This window comes from Mastomys coucha, unplaced genomic scaffold, assembly GCF_008632895.1.
Source record: "Mastomys coucha isolate ucsf_1 unplaced genomic scaffold, UCSF_Mcou_1 pScaffold22, whole genome shotgun sequence".
Taxonomy (NCBI): Eukaryota; Metazoa; Chordata; class Mammalia; order Rodentia; family Muridae; genus Mastomys; species Mastomys coucha.
Window position 1 is genome coordinate 28288054 of NW_022196905.1, and position 13240 is coordinate 28301293.

Consider the following 13240-nt stretch of genomic DNA (forward strand, 5'->3'; position numbering starts at 1 on the left):
TGACCCTCATATCTGATGGACGTATTAAATTTGGAGTTTGAACTCAGAGCATTTCACATTGCCTCTTTCTGGATGTTGATGTTAAAGAAGTGGGAGGTGAGCTGATGGGAGAGGGATTGGCAATGGGCCCCATAGTTCCAACTAGTGAGCCTCCTGGTGACAGACCTTATGATGTGACATTAATCTAGTGCTCTTCATGCTATTTCCATCTTCCCGAAAAAGGTGAGAAAATACATTGAAAGGCCTGTTTTTATTCCTTCATTACATTCAAGAATGTAAATTCTTGTTGCTATATGTGTCTAGTGAGACTAGAATGGGATCACACAATGGCTGTCCCTTGATCCAGTGGCCCATCAGAGCTACAGGAGTCCTTGGTAAATTATCCCACTTTAACATGGAGTTCAAATCAGAAAAAAATTCATGTTTTTTCTCTCATTGCTCCCAATAATTTCAATGAGATAAAGGGAAAGCTCATCAGTAAGGCTGCAGAATCAATGGGCCAGAGTCCCTGGTGAGTTTGTTTTTGTTTTTTAATGTGGCCTAATTACACTATCTAGCTTTGGGTTCACTGGCAAATAGCAAGCCTGTAACATAATTACTTGTGATTTTTGAGGTAAACATGAAACATAGTTAATATTTTTTTGCTTTGTTTTATCTCCAAAATTTAATTTTCAACACTAAGATCAGATAAAGACAAAAAATTAAGCACTTCCATTTGATAGATGAAAGGGTTTTCTATTTTACACATTTAAACATTAATTGGTAGTACTTGTCTAGTGAGGACAGGATGATTTGTGCAGCAAGGGTGAGGTTGTAGCTGGATCCTAATTTCTGTTTAGTGGATGGGAACCAGGAAAATGGGTGCTTTCATCAGCACACATACTACATTTCTTCCAAGTCTTTTCCTTACGTTCAAGTTGTTGAGGAAGGCAGAAATTATTTCTTGCCTTTCTGTGGGGCAGAGCAGATGAGTTGGGTGGGACGTTAGCTTTTGAGAGGAGAGACAAGGCAATAATCAGGCTTCAGTGTGTGTCAGTGACTTTCCTGACTCTTGAATCAGTTCCAGGGGAGCAGCATGCTTCTGGGGGAACACAGTGTCCTCCTCAGTATAGTGAGAAACAGCTACTGTGAGGCCTTTTTTTTTTTTTTTTTTTTTTTTTTTTTTTTTTTTTTGTTTGTTTTTTTTCAACTTCACTACCTTTTTTTTTATTCATGTGGTATTTGGTTCTGAACACATTGGGCAAGAAAGGGCAAGAATATTCCAGAAATCAGTTGACTTAGAAGAAAGATAATTGGATTTCCATAAGTTGCTTCATTTAAAGGACTGTCTTATATACATATGTATATTAAATATTGGGTAGAATAAAGTCCACTTCTGAAGTTCTCTATGCAGCGTTTTACAAGTTTTATTACTTCCAAAGCCAGTGATAATGTATATCACTGGGTGATAGGGCAAGAAGTAGACCGTGTCCAAAGGATGTGGCCACCTGTTTTCTGTGGCTAGTGAACTGTCGTCCACCTCCTTCATCTCCAGGTCTCAGACAGCCCAGGAGATGAGCCATCAGAGTCTCCATATGAAAGTGCAGATGAAACACAGACTGAAGCATCCGTCTCATCTAAAAAATCTGAAAGAGGAATGGCTGCCAAAAAGGAGTACGTGTGTCAGGTGAGGGGTAGGCAGTGTCTGATGTATTGGTGAGGGCTTCTCATGAAGTCCTAGTACAGCAGAGTGAATTTCCAGCATCCTCCTCTTTGCCCCATTACTACTCACAGATACCTCTCTGGAAGGGTTAGACTGTCAGCAGAATTCTGGTATTAAGTTACATAAGTTAACAGTCATTCTCAGGTGGGATGTGTTTCATGTACAGCACAAATTGTGTGTGTGTGTGTGTGTGTGTGTGTGTGTGTTTGAAATAGTACTTGGATGTATGTATTATAAGAGGCAAGGTGCTAGAGTTATATGGGGTCTTTGCTGCTTATTTAGTTCATTGGGTAGGCCAGTCATGGGTCGGGATGGTGTAACTAGATCTGTTCCTACAAAGGTACTGACTGGGTCAGTGTCCTGCCTGTGCTGGATTATGGGTTGGAGATCTCAAGAAAGCTATTCACCTTTCTGTGCCTTAGTCCATGCACCATTGTGAAGTATAGTCAGTGTCAGTATCCATATGGGGCTGCTGATTTGTCCATAGTTGGAAAATGCTTGAAAATCAGCTCCATTGTTTCCATCTATGGAAGGATGGCTAGTTTATGATGAAAATGTGCATTGGGTCTTGGGATTTTGTTTTGTTTGGTTTTTGACATTCACATCTGAGCTGAAAACCAGCATGTGTCTTTCTGGGTTTTGGTCTTTTGCTTCCTTAGGCCTTGCTGAGGGACTAACTAATACTGTGTAACTTAACCTGTCTGTAGTCTAGGATCCGACTCTGCTCAGTGTTTCACTCTTTGGTTATGTTCATTTGCACGCCAAAGATGGAATCAAATTGTCCCCTGTGGTGTGGAGAGTCTTGAAAGGGCTCTGACTATTCATGCTGCCCTTTGTTCCCCACAGTTGTGTGAGAAGACAGGCAGTCTCTTACTGTGTGAGGGCCCCTGTTGTGGAGCATTCCATCTAGCCTGCCTTGGGCTTTCCCGAAGACCAGAAGGAAGATTCACCTGCACCGAATGTGCCTCAGGTAAGTTCCAGCATCTGAGGCTGGGGGTTTATGTGTGGAAACCAATGCTGCTTGTCCTCTTCTTTGCTTTCTCTAGTTGAGAATGAGTCATTTGGCAGAGAACAAATCCCAACCACACATACTGGCTCTAAGCTGCTCTTTTACTGTACTGTTACTAACCTGAATGACAGTGTCTCTGGACAAAGTAGTTCAGGATACAGTGACTGGTGGAATGAGGAAATAAAAGGCTGTGTATTTTTCCAAACTGTTTTGTGGGGCTAGCCTGAGCCTTGCTCTACAGTTGTGGGGCATTGTACCTCCAAACAGTCCTGCCTAACTTGTAGATAGTTACAGAACACTGGTATTTGTAGAATTCTAAGTGTTCTTTACAAAGACTCGATGTAACTCAGCTTATTTTCAGCAGTAAGTTAACCGAGGGTTCGAGTACCACTCTAGTGCTTCAGGATTCCTTATAAAGTCTAGGATCACAGTGAGAAGATGACTGGCTGCACAGTGACTCCTGCTCCCTACTGACTAGTCCCAAGAAGGGTTAGGCTGTCCTGGCAGCCCAGCAGCAGCAAACTTCAGGCCCTAGTCTTCCTGTAGCCATAGTGAGTCTTTGCTGCCTTGGCGAGTGGGCCAGGAAGGAGAAAGACTTTATGTATTTTGGTGAAGCTGGAGGTTAGATGACAGTGAACTCTGATGACTGGAGGTTTTCCTGAAGAAGGCTTAGACTAGTCATCAAGATTGGAAACAGCAACACAGGCTGCTCCTAAACAGCCACCTTGTGCTAGTTGCTCAGAACTGCAATTTAACTCTTGTTCTCTATACCTTTCTCTTTGACCACTTGTTAGGGATTCACTCATGCTTCGTATGTAAAGAAAGCAAGATGGAGGTGAAACGCTGTGTGGTAAATCAGTGTGGAAAGTTTTACCATGAAGCCTGTGTAAAAAAATACCCTCTCACTGTGTTTGAGAGCCGAGGCTTTCGCTGTCCTCTCCACAGCTGTATGAGCTGCCATGCCTCAAACCCTTCAAATCCACGGTCATCAAAAGGTACAATAGATAGATGTGCCCTGAAAACTTGGGTGTGGGTTCACCGGCAAGGTGCTTCTGAAAGCAGGCCCATTGATGCCCAACAAGTGTCACCAGAGGTTATGAGCTGTAATGGTTTCCAATACCTCCCATTTTTCTTCTGACTCATCATAAGATGAGTCAAGTGTTGTTGTTGTTTTTTTTTTTTTCCTGTAACGTAAGACCTGCTTCTGTTCCATTTTTCCCATATCTGTTAGCACATTCAAATTTTTGATTTTCAACAAAGGATACTACATGAGCTATCTCTGGTTTCTGTTTGCTCATTTTTAAAGGCACTTCAAATATAAGGGAAACCTTTATTTGTAATATAAGAGGTAGAACCCTAGGCCTCACATACTAGGCAAGTGCTTTACCACTGAACTTTATCCTTAATTGGGAAATATTTTAAAATCAAATTATATACGTGAAAGATAAGGGTGGTTGTGTGGGGTTGGAGAGTGTAGTCTTGTCCTTGTCACAGGGCTTCCCTGCTAAGATACATTTAGCAATATTTAGGGAGAATTTGCTGTCAATATCTAGTAGATAGGGTGCCCAGAAGAGGATCTCATAAATCCCAAATGATAGTATCACTAGGTTAAGAAATGCTGGTTGACCCTGTTTTAGAATGTGATATTTAAATGGTGTCTGTTTTTTTCAAACACTGTTTTGAAACCTTTGCCTTCATGGAAGTTATGGTTATTAAATAGCTTCAGAGTTTTCTATCTTGAAATTTCCTGAGGCTTCATGATATTGGTCATGGTGTCAAGAGTATTTGTGGTCCTGAGGGTATTTTTTCCTTTAGGTAAAATGATGCGGTGTGTCCGATGCCCCGTTGCCTATCATGGAGGGGATGCCTGTCTGGCAGCAGGATGTTCGGTGATTGCTTCTAACAGCATAATCTGCACAGGCCACTTCACTGCCCGGAAGGGGAAGCGGCACCATACCCATGTCAATGTGAGCTGGTGCTTTGTGTGCTCCAAAGGTAAGGATGAATTCTGTTACGTCTGCTGTTCCACACATAGCTCAGCTCGTGCTGAAGGTGTAACCTCAGTCCTCTAAACTAAGATTCACATAGACTTCAGGAAGATGACTTTGGTAAAGTGATGCCATTGAGTGTTGACTCACGGTTGATATACTGATGCTCATGCTTCTGTTGGGTTTGTGGCAGTTACAGGTTGAGAGAGAAGCCTAGCCAGGCAGTGGTGGTGCATGCCTTTGATCCCTGTATTCATCAGCCCAGGCAGAGGCAGGCAGATGCATAGCAGAACCCTCCCTGGAAAAATCAAGAAAAAAAAAAAAAGGCCTAATCTGACCTGGAGAGGCAAGCTCAGGCTAGCCTGTTCTCTTCTTGTAGGGGGAAGCCTTCTATGCTGTGAGGCTTGCCCAGCAGCCTTTCACCCTGATTGTTTAAACATCGAGATGCCTGATGGCAGCTGGTTCTGCAATGACTGCCGGGCTGGAAAGAAGCTCCACTTTCAAGACATCATCTGGGTCAAATTGGGGAACTACAGGTATGCAGTAAAAGGCTATGCTTGTTCACGTATGTTTGTTGTACTTTATAGTGCTAAGTATTGAAAATTTTGTCACTCTCTGAAGAATATGTGAATCCTGTTTTTAATATTTATAATAGATGGTGGCCGGCAGAAGTTTGCCATCCCAAAAATGTTCCCCCAAATATTCAGAAAATGAAGCATGAGATTGGAGAATTCCCTGTGTTTTTCTTTGGGTCTAAAGATTATTACTGGACGCATCAGGCACGAGTGTTCCCATACATGGAGGGGGACCGGGGCAGCCGCTACCAGGGGGTCAGAGGGATCGGAAGAGTCTTCAAGAACGGTATGGACATTTCCCAATGAGCATAGATAGCATTCTCTTCTGGCTTGTTAGTCCTAATTTCTGTTCTTTTGAAATTTGGTATTTTAAATTCTTGGACTAAATATTTTATCTCTATCTTTATACTAGAAAAAAAGGAAATTTGTAGGCTGATGTATTTATTGAAGTATACTTAAGCTTTTAAATAACTTTTACAATATTAGCTTGTAGTTAATTTTGTTAAATTACATAATAATATCTTTCATTAATTTATTTATTTATCAATGAATGAATGAGACAAGGTTTCTTTGTGCAGTCCTGGCTGCCCTGGAACTCATTTTGTAGATCAGGCTGACCTCAAACTCATAGAGATCCACCTGCCTCTGACTCCTGAGTGCTGGGATTAAAGGCATGTGGCACCACTGCCTGGCATAAAAGCTTTTAAAAAGATACTATCTTTAGCACTAATTACAGATATTCTCCATAACTGGTCTTTGTGTGGCATCTCTGGAGATTATTTCCATGGTTAGACCTCAGCTGCTAATTCATTCCAATTCAGAAGGCATAGTGGGTCCTTGGGTGCCTTACACTGTGTCAGGGTGGGCAGATCGACAGGAATGCTGTGTCTAATTCTACAATCTGTGAGACGGAGTATAGAAAGCATGGTTAAGACAGATCATGGCTTGGGCAGGAAGGAAATAGGAGATTAGAGGCGTGACATTGCACAGGAAGAATCAACATTTTCTTGATGTGCAGAATGAGTGTGGATACTAGGAAAAGCTTAAAGTTCTTCCACGAGTCATGCAGAGAGAACTATAGTTATGTCATTGCTGATGGGATTTGCCATGGGAGAGCTGTTGGTTCCTTGCTTGCAGCTGAGAGTTTAGCAGGCATCAAACAGCAGCAATCTGTTCTCTTTCCCTGATGCCTCAACATTTGGGAGCTTCAAGGACTCTTAATAATAATGGATAGCTATCAAAAGAATTGAAAATCATCAGGAAGGAGAGATCTGGTAGAGACTGAGGCAACCCAGTGAGTTTGATACGGTTCTAAATGGTGAAAGTAGGACTCCAGGCTTCTGATTCCTGATAATGGCCTGCTATTAAGTTGGGTCCACTAATGATCAATCAGCAGCTGTCAGCTTAGCCCACCCACTCACCAGACCTCAAAATGACATTGACATTCTGTCAGCTTTGGGTGTTGATGTAGCCTTTGCTGATCTGAACCAGAGAGTCTTGTCAAAGCATGTTTGCTTTCAGAGAGAATATAAGTTCACACTTTTTTTCTTAGTATACTCTGTCCCAAGCGCCAGCACTGTTGCCTTGTCCTTAGATCTCAGTACAGAGAATGGGTAGTGCCTGACAGACACACAGCCAGAGCTCACAGTGCTTAGCTACTAGGCTTTCACTTGCCTTTTCTGGTGTTTCATAGCCCATAGCTTCTTAGAAACCAACAACAGTACTTAGCAATGAGTATGGAGCATAAAAGATCTTATATGAGAATATATTTCTTATATTCTGTTGACTTTTTAGCATTGCAAGAAGCTGAAGCTCGTTTTAATGAAGTCAAACTTCAGCGGGAAGCCCGAGAAACACAGGAGAGTGAGAGGAAGCCTCCACCATACAAGCATATCAAGGTGCAGGACCTGTCAGAGGAGGGGGGAGAGGGGAGAAAGAGAGAGAGAGAGAGAGAGAGAGAGAGAGAGAGAGAGAGATGTGTATGTGTGTGTTTTCAACAGAGTAGTGTACATGGCTGCTTTGGGGCTACTGATTTTTTTTTATACCCAGGTTATGGCTGTTAGGAGGTCTGTCATAAACTAAATCTTTGAGTCCAGTGATGGTTACTAGGATGCATGTCTCCAAGGGTGGGTCCTTGAGGGGGCAGTATGAGTGTGCAGGGTCCAGGGCTCTCTGTTTACAAAGTAGAGTCATGACAACTTGATTTTCCCCTACAGGTGAATAAACCTTATGGTAAAGTCCAGATCTATACAGCTGACATTTCTGAAATCCCAAAATGCAACTGTAAGCCCACGGATGAGAACCCCTGTGGCTCTGATTCAGAGTGTCTAAACAGGATGCTAATGTTTGAGTGCCACCCGCAGGTGTGTCCTGCAGGGGAATACTGCCAGAACCAGTGTTTCACTAAGCGCCAGTACCCTGAGACCAAGATCATCAAGACAGATGGCAAAGGCTGGGGCTTGGTTGCCAAAAGGGACATCAGAAAAGTATGTAATATGTCTTACTCTTTTTGTACTGTGTGATGATTTGTAATTGTGTGTGTACTAGAATGTATGTGAATATGCATGTGCTGTAGCACGTGTGTGTGGATAAGAGGACAGTGTTTGGGAGTCAGTTCTCTCCTTCCATGTGGGTCCCGGGGATTGAACTCAGGTCCTCGGGCTTGGCGGCAAGGTCTTTTCTTTACCCACTGGATCATCTCACTAGCCCTCCCTTCCCTTCATAAGAATTAATGGCTCACTGCTTATTGTGTAGAGGTTTTTTGTTTTTGTGTTTGTATAAAATATTTTAAAATAGTGTTCATATTGAATTATTGTAGTTAAAAGTTGTAAGCCAGGTATGATGGTACATACCTGGTATGTGGCAAAGGCAGGCAAATCTCTCTTGAGTTCAAGGCCAGTGTAGTCTATGCCACGAGTTCCAGGCCAGGCAGGGCTACACGGTAGATACCCCTCCCCCCTGAGAGAGAGAGGGGTGAACAACAAAAGTTTTAAAACATTACATAACTGCTATTAGAGTTAATACTAATAAACTTCCTTGAAGCATGTCTTCGGTCAGAATTATAGTGTTTTCCTCTTAGGAAAAAAGAATCTGTTGAAATGTTTGCTTTTCCTTACTTAGACTGGCAGTCAGATGCTCAGGCATTCCTGCAAGAGCTAAGGAGGCATCACTTATTTGACATTGTCTCAGCATAGTCCAGTACAAATTAGATAAACAAAACATTCATTGGCATTCATATGTCTCAGTGGCTAAGAGTGACTACTAGTTGTTCCTTTAAAAGGACCTGGGTTCTATTCCTAGCACCCACATGGTGGCTCACAATCATCTATAACTCTAGTTCCAGGGAGTCTAATGTCCTCTTCTGGCCTCCAAGGGTACCAAGCACATGAGGTGTACAGACATATACTCAGGCAAACCACCTATATAGATAAAAATAAATAAAATAAGTTCATTGGTGAGAGAGACTGACTAACTCTTGCTAACCCTGTTTCTGCTTTCAGATTCACTAGCCAGTATATCCCCTTCATAGAGACACAAGTGGAATTGTTGTTTACCTTGTCACAGTCTGGCCCTGAAATGCTTTTTCATGACCTAGGGACCAGTAGTTTGAAACTCAAGGTCCATGACCATAGTAGGTCCAGCATGGATAGTGCATAAGTTGTAGCACTAGTATGAGCCATACATTTCTTAAATGACTGCATAGATGTACCCTCTCTAGCCTTCTTCCTTGGTTGCCACAGCTCTTGCTTCATGTAGACTTGCCTGTCAAGTTCTTCATAACCTTTCCTTTTGGGGGAATCTGCATATAATAATTATTTACATGGACCAGATATGTGCCTAAGAGGCAAGGCATTGAAGAAAGCAATATGGAATGTTGCTACTCTGAGAATACCATGATATATTTGCCACTGGCAATCTTTACTTATAAGCTATCTATGAAGATTACTTGAATTTGAACTTAACAAAGGACTTCTAGGATCCCCACCCCCAAGATATTAACGCATTACCCTAGACTGATTGATAATGTAATGGTGTCTTGGACCCTGATTCTGAGAATTGGTCAGTATGTACTCAGTCATTATATTCTTCTGATTTTCAGGGAGAATTTGTTAATGAGTATGTTGGTGAGCTGATTGATGAAGAGGAGTGTATGGCAAGAATCAAATATGCACATGAGAATGACATCACTCATTTTTACATGCTCACCATAGACAAGGTAATGGAAAGTCTGTTTTTGCTCTTCATTCCCAAAGTCTTGAACATGGACTGGAAGGGTTCACCTGTAGGTTTGGCCTTTGTATTTTGTTGACATTCTCATTTCTTCTCCTTAATATCTTTTTTCCAAACATTTGCATATTTTTTTTTTCTGAATGTAGAGCTGCCCCTTGGCAGAGAGCATCCTAAGCCATGTGAGTTTAGCACAACATAGTGTACCAAGAGTCTTCTCAAGACCAGGGGAAGAAAGAAGAAAAGAATAGGCATGAGCATTTCAGGCTGTCTGGGCTCTGCTATGGAGCGGTCTCTGGCAGGGAGTGGATCCCTGCTTGGGAATCCTGGGCTCCTAGAGTTTGTGCTCTCCCTCTCCCTCTCCCCCTCCCCCTCCCTTTCCCTCTACCCCTCCCCCTCCCTCTCCTACCTCTCTCCCTCTTCCTCTCCCCTTCCCTTCCCTCTTCCCCTCCCTCTACCCCTCCCATTCCCCTCTCCTCCCCCCCCCCGTGTGTGTGTGTGTGTGTGTGTGTGTGTATGTGTGTGTGTGTGTGTATGTGTTGCTCTTGCTGACTTCAAACTTCTGAGTTCAAGCACTCGCTTACCTCAGCTTCCTAAGTATGTGGGACTAGAGGTGTGTGCCACTCTCCACAGCTCTGTGATTCATAGTTTTAAGAAGATGTAACATATTTGCTAGAGAGTTTTGGTGTTCTCAGAATGAAAGTAACTAGGCCTAGGTAGAGAAAGTGCTTCAGACTGGTACTCTTGTGTGTTCTGCAGCCAGTAAGCTCACAAGACTAATAATAGTTCTTGAAAACAAGATAGAAAATGGCTATTGAGCAGGCATTTTAAGTAGAGCATAGCAAACAGATTCTGCTATCTGGGGATAAAGGGTTCCAAGAACTTCAGCCAGCTGTCCCCTTTGGAAACTTGACCATTCTTAAACTCCATTTGCTGTAGGCTGTGGCGTTTGGACTGTTTAGTGAGGACAGTGTCAGAGAGACAAGAGGGTTAAAAAAAAAAAAAGACTTAGGGGATACTGAAGCCAAGTATAGTGAATGCTTATCTGTAATCCCAGCACTTGGGACAGTGAGGCAGCAGGATCTTTAGTTTGAGGTCATGGACCACATCTCAAAAAAGCTGAGGGGAAGGAGGAAAAATGAGTGCGCAAGGGGAGCCTGTGTACAGGGGTGGAGCAGGATGTTAGCAGCTAGCCCTGAGGGAGTGGTGGTGGTCTTAGTGGTTGTGTGTGTGGGGGGGTGTGCGCAGGTACATGTGTATATCTGTGCATACATTGTAAAACAGGTAGTGACTATGGCAAAATACTAACTTATATAGGTAGGTAGGATACTAACATACAGGTAGGTAGGATACTAACATACAGGTAGGTAGGATACTAACATACAGGTAGGTAGGATACTGACTTACACAGGTAGGTAGGATGCTAACTTACACAGGTAGGTAGGATGCTAACTTACACAGGTAGGTAGGATACTGACTTCTACAGGTAGGTAGGATGCTAACTTACACAGGTAGGTAGGATGCTAACTTATACAGGTAGGTAGGATGCAGTGATGTGCTTTGCATTGTGTTTTCCCATGGCTTTGTTTCTGTTTGTTTTGTTTTGTTTTATTTTGTTTTGAATTAAAGAAATTGGTTGCAAAAGGTGTAGACCCCAGAGCTCTAAAGCTGAGTAACATGTCCTCCTCCAGGCTTTGCCATGACACAAGATTAAAAAGATAAAACTATGAGTAGGTTCATGGAAAGCCTTCGGTAGGACGTCATTCTAATTTGCTGGGAAAGCTAGTAAGCTAGGATTTTGGAGGCAAACAAACAGAAAGCAAGAGTCAGCACTGTTGTAAGGAGAAATGCTTGACTGCCCCAGGGATGCTCCTGCACCCTGTGTGGTGATAGCTCAAGTTGCTGCTTATTTTCCCCTTTCCCTCATTTTAGAGCTATACATTAAAACCTAAGACTTTCACAACTGTGCCTGTTCTAGAGAAGGCACAGACTCAGAAAAAGCCATAGACATCACCCACTTAAATGAGGAGGAGGAGGAGAAGGGGGGGAGGAAGGGGAAGGGAGGAAGAGGAAGAGGAGGAGGAGGAAGATGCAGCAGCAGCCTAGAACAACAGTAGAAAGAAAAGAACAAAACTCAGTGAGACCAGAGGAGATGGAATAATCTGATTGCCAGAGTTACTGTATTATTAGATTCAAATGTCCAGTTTTTAGCCAAAAAATCCTAAGCCCTACAAAGAACAGAAAAAAATGTCCCATTCAGAGCAATAATTAAACCAATTTTAACTTTTTCAAAGGAAAGATTTATTTATTTTATGTTTATGAGTACTCTATCTGCATGTACACCTGTGAGCCAGAAGAGGGCACCAGACCCTTACAGATGGTGATGAGCCACTAAGTGGTTGCTGAGAATTGAACTTAGGATCTCTGGAAGAGCAGTCAGTGCTCTTAACCAGTCCCCAAGTTTAGCTCTTAAAAAGACCTCTTAGATATCTAGACAAAAAAAGAAACAGCTTTTGTTAATTTTGTTTAAGTAGTGGAGAATCAAACTCTTAACTCCTACAAATTCTTTTTTTGTTTGTTTTGTTTTTTTGTTTTTGTTTTTTTTTCAAGACAGGGTTTCTCTGTGTAGCCCTGGCTGTCCTGGAACTCACGCTGTAGACCAGGCTGGCCTCGAACTCAGAAATCCACCTGCCTCTGCCTCCCAAGTGCTGGGATTAAAGGCATGCACCACCCCTGCCCAACTCCTCCAAATTCTATGATTTACCACCGAACTACATCCCTATCCCTGATTTGAACTAGCTTTATAGCCCAAGCTGGCCTTGAATTTGGAATCCTCCTGCCTCAGGCCAACTAGTATGGAAATTACAGACACAGGCTACTATGCCTGGTATAAAACTATACTTTGAAAGATGCTTAAAGAACTCAAAGGGCTGGGCATGATAGCCCATACCTATTATAGTCTGAGCATTTGAGAAGAAGGTGTTCCCTCTTGAGTATGTAAATAGCAAAGAATTAAAAAGAGTGCCCCTATAAATGTGTTTATAACAATTAGTTATACACATAAAAATGGTTACGACGTGGCTGGGCATATGGCTTAGTGGTAGAGTCTCTAGACACACACACACACAAACACACATACACAGAGAGATGGGGTGGGGGCGGGGAGGGAGAGAGAGCAAACACCTCAATAAGCTTTTATTTAAAAAAAGCTGAGCGTGGTAACATATTCTTAACAATCCCAATACAAGGAAGATAGAGACAGAAGGGTTCTTGGGTTCCAGTGAAAGAGTCTCTCAAGCAATAGTGATTGTGTAGAGGCAAGATGGCTCATTGGTAAAAGTGCTTAAAGCCTGAAGACTTGAGTTTAATCCCAATGACCCATTTGGTGGAAGAGCATCATCTCAGGAAAGTTGTTCTCTAGCCTCGACACTCGTACCGTGGCACACACACAACAGACAAAGAAATAAATGGATATTAAAGAGAAAAACAAAACAGAAAGCTTTTGAGAAATAGCACCCAGGCTTGAACTGGCCTCCACCTGCATGTACATACATGCATACAAACCTTGATAGTTTTCTAAGTTCAGTTCATATGACCCATATCAGGCTCAACTACTTGTAATCTCTAGCACCAGGACATTTGACACCTTCTTCTGGCCTCTCTGAGTAATCACACTCATGTGACACCTATAGTCACAGAGACACACAAACACATAAATACAAATAAGTTTTTTTTTTTT

General features: G+C 42.4%; 1 protein-coding gene across 7 annotated transcripts in view; it reads left to right on the plus strand.

The window, feature by feature from the left end:
- The window catches only part of Nsd2 (nuclear receptor binding SET domain protein 2), a 78305-nt gene that overhangs the window by 57618 nt on the left and 7447 nt on the right, over positions 1 to 13240 (plus strand). For all 7 annotated transcript variants that reach the window (XM_031341016.1, XM_031341017.1, XM_031341014.1 and 4 more), the window contains 9 exons: positions 1535 to 1666; positions 2549 to 2672; positions 3506 to 3706; positions 4527 to 4706; positions 5079 to 5235; positions 5355 to 5560; positions 7069 to 7172; positions 7491 to 7760; positions 9374 to 9490. In XM_031341016.1, coding sequence (XP_031196876.1) covers positions 1535 to 1666; positions 2549 to 2672; positions 3506 to 3706; positions 4527 to 4706; positions 5079 to 5235; positions 5355 to 5560; positions 7069 to 7172; positions 7491 to 7760; positions 9374 to 9490 — 1491 coding nt within the window. The remainder of the gene's footprint in view (positions 1 to 1534; positions 1667 to 2548; positions 2673 to 3505; positions 3707 to 4526; positions 4707 to 5078; positions 5236 to 5354; positions 5561 to 7068; positions 7173 to 7490; positions 7761 to 9373; positions 9491 to 13240) is intronic.